Below are 22,282 nucleotides of genomic sequence, written 5' to 3'. Positions count from 1 at the left end.
GAAACCGTGTGTGTGTGTGCGCAGGACGTGACAACCAAGCGTTCATATAGAGGGAGGCTTAGATGAATAAGAAACAACAGCTCTGATGACCACGAAACAAGAAGGACGAGGAGCTGTGATCCAGATACAGATACAGGACTCACCCTGAGCAGCAGTGGATACTTGCAGATCCTCTGAATGGGAGCGACCAGGTAGCCCTCCAATGGAACCTCTGTATTCTTCCTGCCCCCCAGCAACATACAGTTCTAACAGGAGCAAAGGAGACGATGTGGACATAAGTATCAGTCACCTGTTCACCTCCCCTCCGTTTGCCTTCTTTTAAACAATCAACGGGGCCATAGGCCAGGGTTGAGGGGAGGTTACAGGGTAACCTCCAGGGGTTGATGGGAGGTTACGGGGTAACCTCCAGGGGTTGAGGGGAGGTTACGGGGTAAACCTCCAGGGGTTGAGGGGAGGTTACGGGGTAAACCTCCAGGGGTTGAGGGGAGGTTACGGGGTAAACCTCCAGGGGTTGAGAGGAGGTTAGGGGGTAACCTCCAGGGGTTGAGGGGAGGTTAGGGGGTAACCTCCAGGGGTTGAGGGGAGGTTAGGGGGTAACCTACAGGGGTTGAGGGGAGGTTAGGGGGTAACCTGCAGGGGTTGAGGGGAGGTTAGGGGGTAACCTCCAGGGGTTGAGGGGAGGTTAGGGGGTAACCTCCAGGGGTTGAGAGGAGGTTAGGGGGTAACCTCCAGGGGTTGAGGGGAGGTTAGGGGGTAACCTCCAGGGGTTGAGGGGAGGTTACGGGGTAACCTACAGGGGTTGAGGGGAGGTTAGGGGGTAACCTACAGGGGTTGAGGGGGGGTTGGGGGGGTAACCTCCAGGGGTTGAGGGGGGGGGTTAGGGGGTAACCTCCAGGGGTTGAGGGGAGGTTAGGGGGTAACCTCCAGGGGTTGAGGGGAGGTTAGGGGGTAACCTCCAGGGGTTGAGGGGAGGTTACGGGGTAACCTACAGGGGTTGAGGGGGGGTTGGGGGGTAACCTCCAGGGGTTGAGGGGGGGTTAGGGGGTAACCTGCAGGGGTTGAGGGGGGGTTGGGGGGTAACCTCCAGGGGTTGAGGGGGGGTTGGGGGGTAACCTCCAGGGGTTGAGGGGAGGTTAGGGGGTAACCTCCAGGGGTTAAGGGGAGGTTAGGGGGTAACCTCCAGGGGTTGAGAGGAGGTTAGGAGGTAACCTCCAGGGGTTAAGGGGAGGTTACGGGGTAACCTCCAGGGGTTGAGGGGAGGTTACGGGGTAACCTCCAGGGGTTGAGGGGGGGTTGGGGGGGTAACCTCCAGGGGTTGAGGGGGGGTTGGGGGGGGTAACCTCCAGGGGTTGAGGGGGGGTTGGGGGGGTAACCTCATTCTCTTTCGTTAATAGTTGTGAAATAGTGTTAAATTACATCCTTCTCACTACATAAAACACTGGACAGGCTTTCAGTCAGTGGGCCCTCCAGTAGGGCAAAGGTTGACTGGAGTTCTGGAGGTTAGGAGGGCAAGCCAAGGCTTTTAAGCCCAGAGTGGACTGGAGGTCAGGGGGGTAACCCAAGTACTATGAGCCCAGGGTTGGATGGAGGTTATGAGGGTAACACGACCCTCACAGGGCTGATGCAAGCAGCCAGGAAGGTCCCGCCGAAGCCAAGACCATAAAACCTCCATTAAATCGCATTCAATTAAGACCACTCTAACCCCGCTGAGACACACACACCCTCTCCCTGCTGGGTTCAAAAACAACGCTCAATCATATAGAGCTCCCCTTCCACTTACAGCCGAGATGTGTGTACTTCTCATATGATCAACTACCAGAAATAGCCCTCTGCAATACCACAACATGACTCTGCAGATGTATGTGGTTGAAACTAATGTGTGTTTTTTTTTTTAGATAGAGTATCTTCCCGAAGGCGGACACTGCTGTAGGTCCCAGGGTTTTTATGGAGCTCTTGTAACAGGAGTGAATGTATGGAGTGATACGGTTGTGAAAGACTGGAGGGGTGAGAAGGAGTAGCATTACATTACCCATAAAGCCCGGAGGGATATGTGTATAGCATGGAGAACAACCTTAAACAGCACACACTGAGTTAAATGAGAGGCCGGAAAGATCACACACACACACACACACACACACACACACACACACACACACACGGTTCCTCACCAGTAAGCATGTTCTGACGGTCCTGATTTTGTTGAGTTCCAGCAGCAATCTCTGAGCTTTCTCATGGTTCCCACAGTACTCATCATAGATCTGAAAACCACTCCTCTGGAGAGAGAAAGAGCGAGAGAGACAAAGAGAGAGAGAGAGAGAGAGAGAGAGAGAGAGAGAGAAGAAAAAAAAGACAGACAGAGAAAGGGAGTGAGAGAGAGGACATGTTGCCCTATCCTGTCATCTATCTTGAAGCCACATGTATGCGTCGTGACAAACCCCTCTTCCCATGACTTCACATGCTCGTAACACCCCAGTCATTCTCTCTGAGGGATACTGCACAGAGACATGGCCTATAAATCATCATTACTACCGAACAGCACAGTCTACACCTACTCAGATCAAACCTTGATGGGTTCTCATACTAAACCAAAATGAATGGAGGGCCACATCCTAACTTCTGATCAATGCGCATAAATAGATGCCCTATGGCAGCGGTACTCTTACACTACGAGGTCCGGAGCCTGCTGGTTTTCTGTTCTACCTGATTATTCATTGCAAACAAGTAAATCAGTCCTTGATTAGAGGGGAACGACGAAAACATACAGTGGAACTGGCTGCAAGGTCCTGAGTTGAGTTTGCGGCCCCATTGGCATCCTATTGCCTAAATAATCTTCAGATCGACGGCATAAATCAGACTAGAGGTCTTCACGGATCCACCTGTACCCGAATGCCTGAGACCCGGTCCGGGGACCGAGCGGGTCGGGATCCAGAATTCACAATTGTCACTGGTCTCAGGTATGTGTAATTTTAACTGACTTATCACGAAGGGCTCGTACGGATCTGAACGCGACCGCTGCAGCAGAGCGAGAGAGACATTTTATCACTCCTGCTACCGCTCCTGCTTCTCACCAGAGTGGAGTGTGTAGCTTGTTGTTGACCAATCATAAGTCATCAAAGTGGCAGGAGGCTACAGTCATAGAGCCTTTCTCTGTGTGGAGCAAAAGTTAGGAGATATCTAAAAAAATCTAAATGGAAGATGAAATTAAAATGAAAGAATTAAAAAGTTAAAAGGAGAAGGATAGGTTACAACGACCAGGAGCGAACAGGTGGGTGCTACTTAACATGCTGAATGGAGTTGTTGTTATGTGTAAACTGTAGGATGAGAAAGCACACGCACTGCAGCCTCAGTTAGCCTAGCTAGCTAACGTTGGCTAGCTTAACTAGCTTCTGCAGGTTTGATGCAGTCAAGGCAGGTATGATGCAATCATGTTTGATGATAAACAACCTAACTATGACAGCTATTAGTCGACTAAAGCGCGAGTCGGCTTGGTTCCCCAGGCGCCAATGACGTGGATGTCGATAAAGGGAGCCCTCCGCACCCCTCTGATCCAGATGTTAAGTGCGGAAGAAACATTTCAGTTGTACAACTGACTAGGTATCCCTCTTTCCCTTTCCCCTTGATTGCTGTCTCTTGTCTCTCCCTCCCTCCTCCCTGCTCACCCTGTGACTAGCTCACAGCAAGGCCCCTCCCCGCCTGCTAGAGCGGCACCTCTCTCCCTCCATCAGCTCCGGTTAGTAAAAGTAGCTTAAAAAAATATATATTTTCTGCTGCTTCCCTCACCCAGATCGGACCGGGTCTAGATCCAACCAGGTCTATATGGAACGGGTCTAGTTATCTTTGGGTCCATTCGGAAGGGGTCTCTATATAAAGAAAAAAATGTATGCATATCGGGTCCGGGTCAGAAAGCCCCAGGTCCATTTCGGAACGGGTCCAACTTTTTGGACTCGTGAAGAGCTCTTGTGCAGACCTCAAGAAAGGATTCGACCAATGGTGAGGATAGAACCAGCTTTGACAAGCAGGTTGTTAAGACCATGTTGAAATCAAAAACTGTTTTTCATAACTTATTCCATATTGGAACGATTAGAGCTGAGATTCTACTATGAGAACCCACTCCCACTCAGATCCCACCAGGGTTTTCCCCTCAGCTGAAGTAGAGAGAGATTTCACAATTCCTCTCTTTCTAGGAACTCTGTCTTACAGCAAGATACCTCAATCACTGAGGAGAAGGAAAGTGAGTGAGAGAGACAGAGAGAATTTGTCTGGGGCTCGAAGGGGGAGAGAAGTCACCGAACAATGGACAAGGTTTCTTTGAAATAGGTGTAATAAGCTCCAGAGAGAGAACAGACCACAGTAGCCTCCCTGCTGGGTAGTCTGACACAAGATCATCAGCCATGGTCATGTGAGCGACCACAGAGTCATGCAGGTTAGACTCTAAATGACTGGACTTTCACAAAACAGCCATGACGATGATTTCTAAAGACCATTGCTTATACCATTGATACCACATGGGTTGAGTCTGTAATGGCACTCTATTCCCTATATAGAGAGTAGACCCAGAGAGCTCTGGTTAAAAGTGGTGCACTATATAGGGAACAGGGTGCCATTTGGAAGGTACACAAGGTCATAGGGGTGGCAGGTAGCCTAGCATTGGGCCAGTAACCGAAAGGTGGCTGGTTCGAATCCCCAAGCCGACAACGTGAAAAAAATGTGCCGATGTGCCATTGAGCAAGGCGATCAACCCTAATTGCTCCTGTAAGTCGCTCTAATTGAATTAAATGTAAAACAAATACATATTTACAGTTGAAGTTGGAAGTTTACATAGACCTTAGCCAAATACATTTAAACTCAGTTTTTCACAATACCTGACATTTAATCCAAGTACAAATTCCCTATTTTAGGTCCGTTAGGATCACCACTTTATTTTAGGAATGTGAAATGTCAGAATAATAGTCGAGAGAATGATTTATTTCAGCTTTTATTTCTTTCATCACATTCCCAATGGGTCAGAGGTTTACATACACTCAATTAGTGTTTGGTAGCATTGCCTTTAAATTGTTTAACTTGGGTCAAACGTTTTGGGTAGCCTTCCACAAGCTTCCCACAATAAGTTGGGTGAATTTTGTCCCATTCCTCTTGACAGAGCTGGTGTAACTGAGTCAGGTTTGTAGGTCTCCTTGCTCGAACAAGCTTTTTCAATTCTGCCCACAAATTTTCTATAGGATTGAGGTCAGGGCTTTGTGATGGCAACTCCAATACCTTGACTTTGTTGTCCTTAAGCCATTTTGCCTCAACTTTGGAAGTATGCTTGGGGTCATTGTCAATTTGGAAGACCCATTTGCGACCAAGCTTTAACTTATATATCTACATAATTTTCCTCTCTCAAGATGCCATCTAGTTTGTGAAGTGCACCAGTCCTTCCTGCAGCAAAGCACCCTCGCAATATGATGCTGCCACCGTGCTTCACAGTTGGGATGCCACCACCGTGCTTCACAGTTGGGATGGTGTTCTTCGGCTTGCAAGCCTCCCCCTTTCTCCTCCAAACATAACAATGGTCATTATGGCCAAACAGTTCTATTTTTGTTTCATCAGACCAGAGGAAATTTCTCCAAAAAGTATAATCTTTGTCCCCATGTACAGTATGGTGGTTGTATGGTGGTTTTGGAGCAGTGGCTTCTTCCTTGCTGAGCAGCATTTCAGGTTATGTCTATATAGGACTTGTTTTACTGTGGATATAGATACTTTTGTACAGGTTTCCTCCAGTATCTTCACAAGGTCCTTTGCTGTTGTTCTGGGATTGATTTGCACTTTTCGCACCAAAGTACATTCATCTCTAGGAGCGGTATGACGGCTGCGTGGTCCCATGGTGTTTATACTTGCGTACTATTGTTTGTACAGATGAATGTGGTACCTTCAGGCGTTAGGAAATTGCTCTCAAGGATGAACCAGACTTGTGGAGGTCTACAATTATTTTTCTGAGGCTGATTTATTTTGATTTTCCCATGATGTCAAGCAAAGAGGCACTGAGTTTGAAGGTAGGCCTTGAAATACATCTGCAGGTACACCTCCAATTGACTCAAATTATGTAAATTAGCCTATCAGAAGCTTCTAAAGCCATGACATAATTTTCTGGAATTTTCCAAGCTGTTTAAAGGCACAGTCAACTTAGTGTATGTAAACTTCTGACCCACAGGAATTGTGATACAGTGAATTATAAGTGAAATAATCTGCCTGTAAACAATTGTTGGAAAAATGACTTGTGTCATGCACAAAGTAGATGTCCTGACCGACTTGCCCGAAACGATAGTTTGTTAACAAGACATTTGTGGAGTAGTTGAAAAACAAGTTTATGACTCCAACCTAAGTGTATGTAAACTTCAGACTTCAACTGTAAATAAATGCAAAAACAGTTTGTCACCTGTTAAAACCCATCCCTGTCATGGTGTCACTTTGAGGAGAACTAGCTTTGAAGAAGACCTGTTACAGGTCCTTCGTAGAATATAGTAACCCACTGAGGAGAGGGTCAACATTCAGACATCTACTCTAGATTTACGGCCTACAGAAACCTAAGATCATATAGTGGTCCATATCCCAGCTCAGCTCAGCATCAAAGAGCTAGGATAAATCTAATCTACGACAGAGGGGCTACATCAGAGCAGTATACGGCCTGCACAGGAGATAGTCGTGTTGAATCTCATCTTATCTTCCTCTCTGGCCTGTACTAACACAGAGAGATTAGCCTACGCTGAAACAATGGGTAATAGGTGCAGTATGTCCCAACTTTTCCCTATGGGCCCTGGTCACCAGTAGTGCACTAGAAAAGAAATAGGATGTCATTTGGGATGCAGGCAGAGAGATTAGCCGACTCGGAGAGAATGGGCCTGGTTAAGACGGGGTTTGAAACTCCTTCGCGTCAACCAGAATAGCTGCCTGCACCCAAGGAACTCTCTAACTTGTTCGAGCTGCGACTCATCTAAAGCACTTTCAATTGTACTGTGATTTAAAAAAAAGACTGATCAACAACATTTCTGAGCTCATCTTAAGCGGCCTCCCAGATGGAATCAGACACAACCCACCGTTCGAGAATCACTGCTCTAGTCAGTGTGAGTACTGTGAGCTGCTGTGGGTAGTGATACAAAAAAAAAATCATACTTTTGTGGTTAGAAAGCACTATTCGGTCTTCATTCCTAGCATGGATTGACAAGAGCGATACGGAGGCCTGCGAGACTCACAAAGTGCAGGAAGCAGCGGCCCACTTCGTGGTGAGCGTGGGGGTCTGGCTGCAGCAGCTCTTCTACCATGGACAGGAAGTTACGGTGCACAGACAGGATTTCCTCCAGGTTAGAGAACAGCACCTAGAGGGGGACAGAATACACTGTAACGCCAGGGGACAGAACACTAACATCTGGAGGGGGCACAAATTCAAAAACATTGACAAAACGTAACCATGGAAACGTTAGGACATGAAACCCTAGCCAAGCAAGGACAAGGAGTGTGTCCAAACAGGTCAACACATACAGTATCCTTTGATCAGTATCCTGCCTTCGTGATCAGCTATCTGCTCATGAACCTGGTAGGCAAGATATTTGGACCATAAAGACACACTCTTTTCAGTCCACTCGTCGTGAGGGAAGACGATTAGGGGAAAATACAACGGTTTAAATATTTTGGGGCACGACAGATGAGAGAGAAAGAGAGCGAGAGAGAACGAGCGCATTTTGCCTGGGGCTCAGAGGGAGACAGAAGTCACAGAACAACGGATGAGGTTTCTTTGAAATAGTCCCAGACTTGACTTCATCTTATAATTCTAGAGTTGAGAGAGGAAATTAGCATTTGTGAAAACACCGGAAAGGGAGACAATTGTTCATGGAGAGACATTTTATATGCTCTGTCATATGGAACGCTGTACTTAGCCTTTATGTGGGATTGTGTTATTTTGTGCTTTCATGTAATTTATGTGGCAATGCTTAAGCACAAAATAATGGTCTGATTGTGGATGGGGAGGGGGGCCTATAGTGCCTGTGGTGGACTGCCCTTAACTTAAGGGGGAAGAGGACTATGCACTCTGTGGGTGCGACAGTATACACCACCCAAGAGACCGAAATTGAAAACCTGTAACTGACATGATTCTTACATCAAGCAGTATATGGAATCATATCTGTATCCGTTCTGTATCTTCTCCACTCTGGAGTGTTCCAGTACAGTAAGGTTCTATGGCAAATTGGAGCGGGACAGCTGTTAGTTAGCAACAACCAAGACATTCTAGAACCCTGACCTCCGTCTGACCTTGTTCCCCCAGACTCCTCCCCTGCCCCCCAGTGTTCTCACAGCGTGTTCCAAAACACAGGACACAGGAACACGTAGGCCGCTCCTACGCCAATGCATGTTTAACTTCCAGAATATGCAAAGCCCACAGAGTGGAGTATGACCCTAAATAGCATTATATTCTCTATATAGTGCACTTTGAGTTGCAAAGGGAGGGTAAGTGTTCTAAATTCATTACAGTACCAGAATGTTGGTATCTCATGCAATCTATCACAGGACATCAAGTGGCCCTATTGGGTATTTCATATTATCACAGGTGTCTGTGACGTCCTTCTGTGTGGCCTAATCGTAAAATATATGAAATAAAAGCAAAAATGTGAAGGACAAAGCTGTAAAACATGATCCTAAACATAAACCGTCAACATAGTGAATACCATTGGTGTTTAATATGAGGGTTTCAGCATGAAATATCCTTTATATTTCTTTACACACATATTTATTTGATGTAAATATGTTTCTGTTGACAATGTTTTGGCGTCACACTGGTGGCAGTTGTGAACACAGTCAATAGTTGGAAGAGTTGCAGAGTTAACTGAAAATAATGCCAGTGTTGATTAGATGCTGTTTTCATGAATTAGGCTATTTTCTCTTGAACCATATGTCCTATCTACTAGAAAATCATAGACAATATGGAGGCATATATATTAAATGAATACTATATATTACTCTTTTTTTAAATGATGTATTCAAAAATAAATTACCAAAGTTAAAACAGATTACCATAGATTATCTGTTAATTAACAAAATGACTGAAGATTCCCGTAACTTTGGTATACTACCGGTAGCTTTACAACCCTAAGAGCACTACTTTTGACCAGAGCCCTGCACCCATATAGGCTCTGGTCAAAAGTAGTGCACGGTAGGGAATAGGATGCCATTTGGGACACATGCAGATAGACAAGGACCATCCCAACAGCGACGCATCCTTTATTGTCCCACTCCCTCACGCAGCCGGAATCATTTATACAAATAGATTACATTTACAGCTGCTTCCTGTATATGCCTGGGCCTTAGTAGCTATTTTTTTTTTCCTCATTCAGAAGAAACGTCTATTTTGGGTTGAAAGAGTCCCTCAAACAAGAGACGTTGAGTTTTATTTGGATTCCGGCTGTAATTTCCGGCCTTTTATTGGATAACGTTATGAAAACAAGGTTTATACTCAGCCACACAGCTAAAAGGACTCATTCTTCTGACATTCCACTCACATTTCTACACAGATCTTGATTACACAGTCATTAAGTAACTACTAGATTAAGTCGTTATGATGTAATCACCAGGCTAAACTAATAAAGACTCACCTTAACGGTTTCCTCTGTGACGTTCTTGTCGATCTTCGTGGCTGCATACTGGTTGAGGCGGTGGAGAAACACCTGAGTAGAAGAGAAAAAAGAAAATATTATTTTTAACTCCCTCCAAGATTAGATTACATTTGGCGCGTGATGGTTTCTTCTTAGAGCTGCCAGTTTAACATCGCACGGTCGCGTCCCAAATGGCACCCTATTCCCTATATAGTGCACTACTTTTGACCAGGGCCCATGTGGGAATAGGGTGTCATTTGGGACACAGGCCAAGGTAGAGAACAGAGTCCCCTTCCCTTCTTGTACTGCTTACAGCTGCAACACTCTGCAGTGTGCCAGTGCAAGTTGCTAACCATCAGAATGGTCACCTGATCCATGTGAAAGCTGATCTTCGCTCTGGAGTAAAAAAAAACCCGCCTGGGCTCACTTCATAAATGCAGTGCATGAACTTTCAAAGGAGGTCACAATCATGATCGCTGGGGGAGGAGGTGGGGAGGTGGGGAGGAGGTGGGGACGGCTATTCAGTGTGAATTGTGATGGATGAGAATGGTTAGGGTTCTGACTTTCTCCAGTTCGCTTAGGATCCTGGTTCCCGAAAGCATTTTCATGCAACGGGTACCAGGCAACTTTAAAGCTTTGGGCCGTTTTTTAGGCCCACCAAATGAATTAAAACTATTTCTCAAGCCAGAACCAAGTCTTAAATCACAACCAAGGAAGACTTTGGCATTTGGGAAACACTGCATGCCTTGGGCTGTAGGCTACACTTCAAGTAGAAGGAGACAGACATATAACTACAACAACTCACAAGAAAAGGAAAAAGACAGCCAGTAGGAAAAAACAGATTTCTGCCTTCTGTTAAGAGAGGATGTGTTCCAAATGACACCCTATTCCCCTATGGGCCCTGGTAAAAACGAGTGCACTATAAAGCGAACAGGGTGCCGTTTGGGATGATTCCATAAGTGTTGAAAACGCAACACATCAACGATATGGCACACTCAATTAGAGTGATGATAATGTCCTCAAATCACGTCACGAATGCCGGGCGAGCGATGATGAAAGTAAATCCTAGCAAATCATATCTCAAAGAGAAATCTCTTAGTTCAAAAGAAAGGCACAGGCTTTTCATACTCTCCAGTCTTAACTCCACCCAACGCCATTGTGCGCTCACACATTAAGAATGACTCACGTTTCTCATTCCGCGAGCGCTCATATTGTGCTGTCAAATATGAGTAACTGAGCTCAGCAAGAGGCGAGAAACTTTCCCTGCCATTACATCAGCTGTACAGACATCCATTCCATGTTCCACCATGTGGCCTCTGATTTAACAATATTCTGCCACATATTCCCTGAAAGTCGACTCAAGACACTTTACTGGTAATCAGGACAATGTCATGATGTGTCAAGCCTTCCAAAAACACCTCCATGGGGTATACACTAGTTGCCTGGTTAAAATAACAGACCATGTGGGTCTGTGTGTCAGCCAGGCAAATGGACTAGAGGTTCCATAAACAAAGGAGTGATGATCCTGCTTGTGAGTGCAGTGAGTGAGGGGGGTCTAAGGGGAGAAAGTGAGGGGGGTCAGCGTACAGCCTGCCCTCCGCAGTGACACGTTGACAGGACAGAGGAGGCTGTGTCGGAGAGATGATCCTGCAGTCAGGAGACCCAGGCAGTGTCCCACATGACAACCTATTCCCGTTATAGTGCACTACTTTTGACCAGAGCCCTAGGGAATAGGGTGACCTGTTCACTGTGATTATTATTATTTGCCCCTTCTGGTCATTTATGACCATTTGAACATCTTGGCCATGTTCTGTAAAATCTCCACCCGGCACAGACACCCCTTATAGCCTCGTTCCTCTCTAGGTTTCTTCCTAGGTTTTGGCCTTTCTAGGGAGTTTTTACACCTTCTACACCTGCATTGCTTGCTGTTTGGGGTTTTAGGCTGTGTTTCTATACAGCATGCAGGGTTAGGTCTAGGAGGAAAGGTCAGGAGGAGATACAGACAACAGGACACGACCCCCCTTTAATCACCTCATGACTCACACTACCCACACTACCCAGTACTAAAAACTACAACATCCAAAGCAACAACACAGGGAATAGGGTGCCATTTGGGATACAAGCCATATTCTCACACTTAAAGACTGGCAGGTAAAGATACCATGTCCATGAGTCTAATATGCAGTCTAACTAGACAAACAGTTAGTGCTCGTTAGGGTCCTGTAATGCCGTCTGTCGTTTAGAGGACCATAGACAGCCTGGACAACCTAAAAAGACCACACACACACCACACCGGGCTGCTGTACTACCTGCTGGTGGCCGTCTGTCTGACTGCAGACATTTCCGTGCGATTCTACATGTACAATTGGTTTGCACTCAGTTTGCAAATTACTGCCGGCACTCTGTTTTGAGGTGCGAAGTACTTTCGGCCGGCAAATGCTATTGGTGTGCCTGAGCCGTAAGGGGACGTCCCAAATGGCACCCTATTCCCTATATAGTGCGCTACTACCCTACCCTATGGGCCCTGGTAAAAAGAAGTGTACTATATAGGGAGGGAATCGGGTGCTCATTTTGGGGGCAATCTGACTGATAAGACATAACTCATGTAAACAACTTCTGTAGACAAACTTAATGACCATATAAAGCCAAAGCATTTCCTGTTAGAACTGCTCCAACGGAATGTTGATGACACTATCAACACAGACATGCTTTTATAGCTCCTAGACTAGTGGGCAGATGTATGGAGTCTAGTTTGAAACATAGTCCTGACAATGCACTGACGCACCACGGCAAATGTTATTCAATTCAACTGGTTTCAGTCGGCAGTAATTTGCAAACTGAGGTGGGGGGGGGGGGGGGGGGGGTAAGTCTGAAGGGTGGTTTCCCCGACACAGAATCTCCATTTAAAATCTTTTTTTAGTCCAGGATGACTAGACAGTGTGTTCCGGGAAACTGCCCCTGTGTGTTTTTAAGGGTCTTGGTGTCCCACCTACAAAGCAAATTATGGGAGGCACTAAGACTAGGAAGTCTTGCCACTCTTAAACAAACTAAGGGTTAAATTACATAGATTTTAAAGGCCTAGACTTTCAAACACCTCAGCAATTGAAATGGCCGAGTCGACTACGAGACAGCACAGCTCTGCTCTCAGCTCTGCTCTCTACACGAGGAAGAAAGACGAAAACTGCGTCCCAAATCACACCTTATACCCTACATAGTGCACTATTTCTGACCCGGGCTCTGGACAAAAGTAGTGCATTATGTAGGGAATAGGGTGCCATTTGAGACGCAACCTGGATAATTGAATGTGTGCTGGTGGATGGAGATGGAAAGGACTAAATAGTCAGTCTCTTTGTGGAAGCGCTCCTCCACGCTAATTACCATTCTGTAGCTGTCGTCTGGTAGACTCACTGAGGAGAGGCTGACTAGCATTAGCATCTCATTAGCAAGTCTAATGTGTTTGTGTGTGTCTGTGTGTGTGTGTGGGTCTAATCTGTAGCTACACGCACGAACGTAGTCGTCGTCTACAGGCGATTGCATTCGTCTGACAGGGACGGGAGATGGAGAGATGTTTAGGTGAGAAAGCGGAGTCCATTTACATCAAGACGAGGTTCCAGGTCATCAAAGTACGACTTAAGAGACAGTCTCGGCCAATTATAAAGCCGAGATATGTTTATTTGTGAGGAACGGTAGAACCTTTTTACATCTAAAGTGTACATCTTGTCATTAAAGTATGACAGAGAGCGTAATCGTGAAACCTTGTTACTCAGTTTTTTTTGGAGAAGTCTAATTATAATTGATACTTTCACTTTATATTCTGTAGACGCTAATTAGGATTTATACACTGCTTCTGGTGGCTTATGTAGAGAGAGAGAGATGGTGATGAAACACTGGCAGTACAGATGCTTATCAAACAGCCTATAACTATACAGAAGAAAACATCAAACTTGCTGAGTAGTTGACAACGCAGTTCTAAATCTGATCTCTGCAAGTTAAACAACATCCGAGTGTATCGGGGGGGAAAAAACTACTTCTCTGGTTTAAAATGGCCTACGTGGCATCGATTGTCCAAAACATGTATTCTACTGTCAAAATGTACAACAAATTGTAAATAGGATAATTTCGGAATCAAGTCCGTATCGTCCAAAACAGAGATTTGCAAGATGTTATGAATCTAGGGGACATAACAGTTTCTTGGGTTTGGGTTTATTTCAATCCTGCCCACAGCTGGCAGCACACAACCCGATCGTAATGCCCAACACATGGGTGCGGAACTGATCGTGGTATATTTGGTTTAACTTTGGATCTCCCTATGGGGCAAGTTAGGGACCATCAGTAAATTACACAGCGTACATGGGACAATATTTGTACATTTCAATAGGTCCAAATTTCAATGACTTAAAAACCTCAAACCAACTATAAATTGTGGAAATTCAAATACAAATATTGAAGTATTTAATGAGAAAACTAAAAGGTGTGCAACATGAAAATATGGTCCCATTTACATTGTGTAATGTATTGACGGTCCCTAACTAGCCCCACAGATGGGCTTTCCAAAGCTAAACCAACATTGTCACATTCGCACATCGGCAGATTGAATCCAATAAGTTGGCTTGTTTTGCTAGCTAGCCTAGGCTACTTCCAGACAAGACCTGGTTAGACTGTTTCAAGTTATCTAGAAGGGTAAGTGACTAACTGTACTGTTTTGGAAGAGTGAATGTACAAACACTGCCCATGTGCGAACACACACACACACACACACACACACACACACACACACACGACACCAACATCAAAACACGCATTTCCTAATGAGGAGGATAGAAACCGTCAGTTCCTCTTCAACAGTGTTTTTTTCCTCAGGAGGATAAAGAAGACTTGTGCTTGTCAACGAAATGGCTGCATCAGCTGCATCACTAAAGGGAACGGCCCACTGCTGCTATACCTCACTCTCAAACCAAGGTGCATGAATTGAAGGGGGGGGGGGGGGGGGGGGGGGTTGGAATCTGATGAAGGCCACAGGCCATCATGATGGCTTTTAACAATAATCAGTTTGAACAGTTTTCCACTGTCCTCCCCGAGTTTCTGAATTTCTTCTTCAATGTAAGCTGCATCACTAACTCACAATGGACTGGGGCTTGGGTTAACCACACCAAGGGACCCTGGTTGAGCCAGCCTAGCATCACACCAGTCACAAAGGACTCAGGATCAGACGCATGCAGCCCAGTGATAGGGAACACATGTCCACATATCCTGCACTGTCTGTCTCGAACTCTCTAATCCTCGTATTCATTAGCCAATGGCCGCTCCACTCCCAGGAGACACAGTGTTCTCCAGGAGCGGATGTCTTTCTGCAGGAAACCACTGTGTCTGGGAAAGGAACCGACCTGACCGCCGACCAAAAGCATACGTTATAACGGCTCCTCTACGGGACAGATGGCACCCTATTCCCTTTATAATCTACCACTTTGTGCACTATGTAGGGAGTAAGGTGCTATATGGGACTCAGCCCATGCCTATGGTTATGTGACCGCAGTCAAGGGACTGTCAGACGGGCAGACGTTCTCAATAAATACTCAAATACCAGGATGTAAGGGGACTTCCAGAGATATTCTTTACAAGAGTCTGTCTCGAGGTTCCGTTTGAAGGAGGTTCCTTTAGTTCAATAGACCACATCTGGTTTGGTTTTTGAGCAGAACCCGTTCCTTGGGGATGCACCCCAAATGGCATCCTATTCAGTGCACTACTTTTGACCAGTGCCCAAAGACCTCTGGTCAGAAGTAGTGAACTATGTAGGGTATATGGTGTAATTTGGGACGTATAGGCCATGGGCTCCATAGATGAGCTACAATAAGGTAAAGGTGAACTAAGGAGACAAACAGGGATATGCTGTACTTTCCATGGGAAACATTCTAGAAAAGTCAGAGGTCCCGTAAAAAACTACAAAAGGATGATTAGATTTGTATCAGTAACTAATAGAGATGCTGTAATGGTAGTACTTTCTGATAGTACAATATACTGCACTCTATCTGAACCACTAGGATATCCACAAAGACCAGAAAACACTGTTTTCAATGTAAAACATCAAACAGCTACTTTACTTTTGCACGCTCCCCCCCTCAACAGTTTTAACCTACATTGCGCTAACAGATGTTGAGGGTAGCTTTGTACTTGACTCAAACTCATTTCTGCAACATGGGAGCTTTTACATGTCTTTTTTCTAAAACTATTTGCAGCATTATTGTGTTCTGGCCTTCCTATTTAGCTCTCCATCTCTGCGTGGGAGGGAGAGTATTCCCATCCCAAAACTGACCATGTGTGCCGTTACATGGTGACGGCCTCTCTTTATCCTTCATTCTCACACACACACACACACACAGGCACACAGGCACACACACACACAAAAGACAGAGTACATTAACACACTCCATACATCCAGCATCTCCCTCTTATGTTCTTTGTATCCAATCAGGTAGAAAAAACACGTTCATCTCCATCATGGTCCTGTTGTCCTATCGTTACATCATATTACTGGGAAGACGCGTTGGTGTTAGGAAGCAACCTGACTAACGGATTTCAAACCTGCATCCCAAATGGCAACCTATTCCCTACGCAGGTCACTACTTTTGACCAGGGCCCATATATAATAGTGTCCCGTTAGGGACTCCTTCCATGTGTTGTGCCAGAGTGGACCACAGTGTCCTTCTCTTCTCTGTTTCCCATAGAGACGCGGAGATAAAGATTTAACACAGGGAGTCAGCTCGCTAGTCTGTCGCCCATTCTAACCCCTAGCTCTGCTTAATAGAGGAGAGAGGAGAAGTTGAGGGGCCAGAGTTGTGTAACAGCCCATTCACACAAAGCCCTGTTGGCATTTAGTTCAGGAACTAGGCAGGTCTCAGACGGCCTGGCGCTCTTACGGTAAAGCGTTCTGTCGCCATAGAAATCACAGAACTCTGGAGCCTGACCATTCCTTTAGCTTCCCACCCTCCCCTCTCCTTTCTCTTTGTTGCATCCCAACTAATAAAGGAACGCGGTTCGACCAGGGTCAGTTTCATAGGTCTAGGCTAAACACCAATCTTGGTCCTAGGAAGTGACAGACAGGGTGTGAAGGCTTTTGGTTCAGCCCAGCACTAAAAACAACTATTTTAAATAATCATTTAAACTGTATCAAAGCAATGCCTCTATCAGTTCTGTTCCAGGTTTGTTACTGTTCAGATGTTAGTTCAGAACTTCAACCAATGTTCTATTGGCTTAAACTGTCCATAGAGAGCTCTGTGACTGGGAAATTCTACGGCCCAGGTCACAGGTGAGGTATAGTATATCGCATTTGATGAGATGAATGGACGCTTCATTCACAGACTCTACTGTCCTGGGAACTGGCCCTTTTGTCCTGACAGAGACCATTCACTGAGCTGCTCTTTGTTGTCCTAACTGGGCCAGTGGAAACAGCACGCACTTCCCACTTCCAGAGACAGAAACACATTACTCAGTAATTACTCAATCCATCTGCGACCGCTGAAACGTGAACACATCTAAGCCCGTCTCTTTTATCTGAGAAACAGCAGAGAGAGCTGTTGGGTATGGATAGTGTGCTGCGATAGACTGGGGGTGGTATTCAAAAAGCGTCTCAGAGTTGGAGTGCTGATCTCGGACCAGGTCCTCCACTGGCGATTCATTTCAGTCTCAAACGCAAAACTGATCAGCATTCCTACTCTGAGACGGTTTATGAATACAAGCCCCAGACAATTACCATGCACTGTGTATTGAAATGCTCCCTTATTAACAGACAGAGAGAAGACAAAAGGCTCCGAGGCCCAGTGGTGGAGATACAAACAACAGGCTGAGTTTGTTTGGTGCATTTTCCTACACACCAGACCTGGGTTCATATACTATTTGAAATCATTTCAAATACTCTGAGCTTGTCAGGCTTAACGGACAAATAGAATAGTCCCAATACCATAAACCCTGCTCATTTGGCACTTCGGGCAGACTAGCGCAAACACTCAAAGTACTTGAAAGATTTCAAATGCCATTTGAACTCAGGTCTGCACCACACTGTCCAGTAGACTGAACCAGTGCACTGTGAAGACATGCCCCACAACGTGTTACGACCAGTTCAACCATACAAATCTGTTATTCTGGAACATAGAGGCAGAAAGTGTGTGTGTGTCTCTGTCTGTCTACTGTCCTCTTAACAAAGGAGAGCATGGTAAAGGCATGAAATCTGTGTCTGGTGGAAGAGAGAGAGACAACAGAGCGCGCGCACACACACACCACACCATTGACACAGAGACAACAGAGAGCTGGTGCAACAGACAGCAGATCAACTATCCTCACCTGCCTCTGTGTCCCAGTGCTGAGTGTATATGTGTGTGTGTGTGTGTGTGTGTGTGTGTGTGTGTGTATATATACAAGCATCAGTGGAGGTTGCTTAGGGGAGGACGGCTCATAATGATGGCTGGAATGGAGCGAATGGAATGGCACCAAACACCTGGAAGCCATGTTTGATGTATTTGATACCATTCCACAAATTCCGCTCCAGCCATTACCACTAGCCCGTCCTCCCCAATTAAAGTGCCACCAACCTCCTGTGGTGTGTATGCATGTTATTGTGTGTTTGTGTGTGTGCGAGCGTGCGTGTGTTATTGGAAGTTTGAACCGAGGCCTTGGTTTGTCTCTCCTCATGACAAGCCCACTCAAGGGCCTTGGGAGCTGTGTGTATGTGTGTTTGGCGGAAGTGATGCATTCACCATGGTTCCTGTTCAGGACTTTACTGCTGGGGCTATTTCGGTGTTCAATCTACTATACCGAGGTTGCATGGGAATTTACACAGGCCCACACACGGACACACACACACACACACAAAGGTACCGCCGCAGACACACACATTTCACCCTGATGCCTAACCCACCACACCTGGGTGCATCTTCAGCAGTCAACCCTTTGTAACTCTATTATTCCCTCCATGAGCCACGAGTCTAACTTTACAGGGGCCGATAACACCACCAGGACCCATCCCCAGCTTCCCGCCAGTCATCCCAGACACACACACACACACACACACACACCGTGCTTCTCCATCCAGTGGGAATATGTACAGGAAATTCAGACTATAAATAAAGCATGGAGGAATGTTAGTGCATCTGTCTGGGGAGCCACTAGGCCCATCTGCAAGGAGGGAGAGTGGCCCCAAATCCCTAAATAGTGCACCACTTCTGACCAGAGCCCCATAACAAGTAGTGCCCTATAGAGAGAATAGGGGGCGATTTGGGACCAGTTGTCCTCTGGTTTTTATTAATAACACAGAGCAGCAGGTCTTTTTATATGATCTTCTTTTATTGGGCAGAGAGAGAAAGAAAGGCTTGCCTGTCTCGGTGTACTTAATAACCCTTCATTAAAACAAATCACCCTGTCTGGGCGTGCTGTGCGGCTGTACGGCTGACAGACTGGTAAAGTTACAGTAAGACACCCACAAGAATATTATAAAACCTCAGACTAACTTTGGGAAAACGCTCTTTAACACAGACACGTTTGACTCACATACTGTAGTAGCCTTGCTGTACAGCAATATGGACTAACTTAGGTTTGGTCTGCGGCAGCCTAAATTACACCATAGCCTACAGAACCAAATAAAAAAAGACATTTCAACACGTTAATGTGCATCTTTGTTTGCGTCTCGAGGGGGTCAAAATTGTGCACTATATAGGGAAACGGGTGTCCTTTGGAAGGCACACTGATTTCTATTTAAAACGGGTGTCCTTTGGAAGGCACACTGATTTCTATTTAAACGGGTGTCCTTTGGAAGGCACACTGATTTCTATTTAAACGGGTGTCCTTTGGAAGGCACACTGATTTCTATTTAAACGGGTGTCCTTTGGAAGGCACACTTTGATTTCTAATTAAGGGCTAATTAGGTAAATACCAATCTCTTTATATCTCTTTTTTTTCCCACGTGGCTTGAGGATACACCTTTTGGCTTGTCAGTGAGGTTATTCAGTAGCTCTTGGAAATGAGAGACTGGAATAATGTTTCCATTGATAACTATGAAATAGATTACATTTTTAGCACCAATTAAGATTTGACTCAAGAAAATACCTAATTGATTCAAAGCTACAAACATTGATGATGAAACTAAGGCTAAGATGTATGGCATAGAGTGACTACAGTCATCCAAGTAAAACGAAGGCCCAACACAGTGCCTTCATCAAGTATTCACACACCTTGACTTTTTACACATGTTGTCATTTTTTGTTAACGATCTACACAAAATACTCTGTAATGTTATAACATTTGCAAAAAGCTTCATGAGGTAGTCACCTGGAATGCATTTCAGTTAACAGGAGTGCCTTGTTAAAGGTTAATTTGTCAAATATATTTCCTTCTTAATGCGTTTGAGCCAATCAGTTGTGCTGTGACAAGGTAGGGGGTATACAGAAGATGGTCTTTTACCAAATAATAGGACTAAGTCCATATTATGGCAAGAACAGCTCAAATAAGCAAAGCGAAACGACAGTCCATCCATACTTTAAGACATGAAGGTCAGTAATCCAGATTTCAAGAACTTTGTAAGTTTCTTCAAGTGCAGTCACAAAAACCATCAAGCGCTATGATGAAACTGGCTCTCATGAGGACCGCCACGGTAATGGAAGACCCAGAGTTACCTCTGCTGCAGAGGATAAGTTCTTTAGAGTTACCATCCTTAGAAATTGCAACCCAAATAAATGCTTCACAGAGTTCAAGTAACAGACACATCTCAACATCAACTGTTCAGAGGAGACTGCGTGAATCAGGCCTTCATAGTCGAATTGCTGCAAAGAAACCACTACTAATAAGAAGAGATTTGTTTAGGCCAAGAAACACGATTAGACTGGTGAAAATGTGTCCTTTGGTCTGGAGTCCAAATTACTTAGTTTTTTTGGTTCCAACCGCCGTGTCTTTGTGTGACGCGTGTGGATGAACATGTGTATTTCCTACCATAAAGCATGGAGGAGCATGTGTTATTGTGTGGAGGTACTGTGCTGGTGACACTGTCTGTGATTTATTTAGAATTCACGGCACACTTAACCAGCATGGCTACCACAGCATTCTGCAGCGGTATGTCATCCCATCTGGTTTGGACTTAGTGGGACTATCATTTGTTTTTCAACAGGACAATGACCCAACACACCTCCAGGCTGTGTAAGGACTATTTGACCCAGAAGGAGAGTGATGGAGTGCTGCATCAGATGGCCTGGCCTCCACAATCCCCCGATCTCAACCAAATGGAGATGGTTTGGAATGATTCAGACCGCAAAGTGAAGAAAAAGCAGGCAACAAGTGCTCAGCATATGTGGAAACTCCTTCAAGACTGTTGGAAATGCATTCCAGGTGAAGCTGGTTGAGAGAATGCCAAGAGTGTGCAAAGCTGACATCAAGGCAAAGGGTGGCTACTTTGAATTATCTCAAATATAAAATATATTTTGATTTGTTTAACATTTTTTGGTTACTACATGATTCACTATGTGTTATTTCATAGTTTTGATGTATTCACTATTATTCTACAATGTAGAAAATACAAAAAATAAAGAAAAACCCTTGAATGAGTAGGTGTTCTAAAACTTTTGACCGGTAGTGTGTATGTATGTATAATATATAAAATATACAAAAATCCAGAAAATCACATTGTATGATTTTTCAGTAATTAATTAGCATTTTAGTGCATGACATAAGTATTTGATACATCAGAAAAGCAGAACTTAATATTTGGTACAGAAACCTTTGTTTGCAATTACAGAGATCATATGTTTCCTGTAGTTCTTGACCAGGTTTGCACACACTGCAGCTGGGATTTTGGCCCAGTCCTCCATACAGAGGAGGCAAATGTGGCCAGGGCAATCAATTGCAGTGTCCATACTGTAAGACAGCTCTACAGGGAGACAGGACGGACAGCTGATAGTTCTCGGAGTGGCAGACCACGTGTAACAACACCTTCACAGTATCGGTACATCCGAACATCACACCTGCGGGACAGGTACAGGATGGCAACAACAACTGCCCGAGTTACACCAGGAACGCACAATCCCTTCATCAGTGCTCAGACTGTCCACAATAGGCTGAGTAGGCTGGACTGAGGGCCTGTAGGCCTGTTGTAAGGCAGGTCCTCACCAGACATCACCGGCAACAGCGTTGCCTATGGGCACAAACCCACCGTCGCTGGACCAGACAGGACTAGCAAAAAGTGCTCTTCACTGACATGTCAGGTTTTTTTCTCACCAGGGGTGATGGTCGGATTTGCATTTATTGTTGAAGGAATGAGCGTTACACCGAAGCCTGTACTCCGGAGCGGGATCGATTTGGATGTGGAGGGTCCGTCATGGTCTGGGGCGTTACAGCATCATCGGACTGAGCTTGTTCTCATTGCAGGCAATCTAAATGCTGTGAGTTACAGGGAAGATATCCTCATCCCTCATGTGGTACCCTTCCTGCAGGCCCATCCTGACATGACCCTCCAGCATGACAATGCCACCAGCCAGACTGCTTGTTCTGTGCGTGATGGGACCTGGGACCTGTTGGATCGGAGGGTGAGGGCTAGGGCCATTCCCCCCAGAAATATCCAGGAACTTGCAGGTGCCTTGGTGGAAGAGCGGGGTAACATCTCACAGCAAGAACTGGCAAATCTGGTGCAG

The 22,282-nt window shown here is 45.4% G+C and overlaps 1 protein-coding gene across 2 annotated transcripts in view; it reads right to left on the bottom strand.

Annotated features, from left to right (window-relative positions):
- prex2 (phosphatidylinositol-3,4,5-trisphosphate-dependent Rac exchange factor 2) overlaps positions 1-22,282 on the bottom strand; it is a 203,376-nt gene that overhangs the window by 161,650 nt on the left and 19,444 nt on the right. For both annotated transcript variants that reach the window (XM_036944100.2, XM_036944101.2), the window contains exons 2-5: positions 9,621-9,692; positions 7,230-7,352; positions 2,169-2,273; positions 144-245 (exon numbers count right to left, since the gene is read on the bottom strand). In XM_036944100.2, the coding sequence (XP_036799995.1) occupies positions 144-245; positions 2,169-2,273; positions 7,230-7,352; positions 9,621-9,692 (402 nt within the window). The remainder of the gene's footprint in view (positions 1-143; positions 246-2,168; positions 2,274-7,229; positions 7,353-9,620; positions 9,693-22,282) is intronic.

The sequence above is a fragment of the Oncorhynchus mykiss genome, chromosome 15 (assembly GCF_057628025.1).
Source record: "Oncorhynchus mykiss isolate SJ-2025 chromosome 15, ASM5762802v1, whole genome shotgun sequence".
NCBI lineage: Eukaryota > Metazoa > Chordata > Actinopteri > Salmoniformes > Salmonidae > Oncorhynchus > Oncorhynchus mykiss.
Note: the sequence above shows the minus strand (reverse complement) of the source record. Positions and strands in the feature narration are given on the sequence as shown.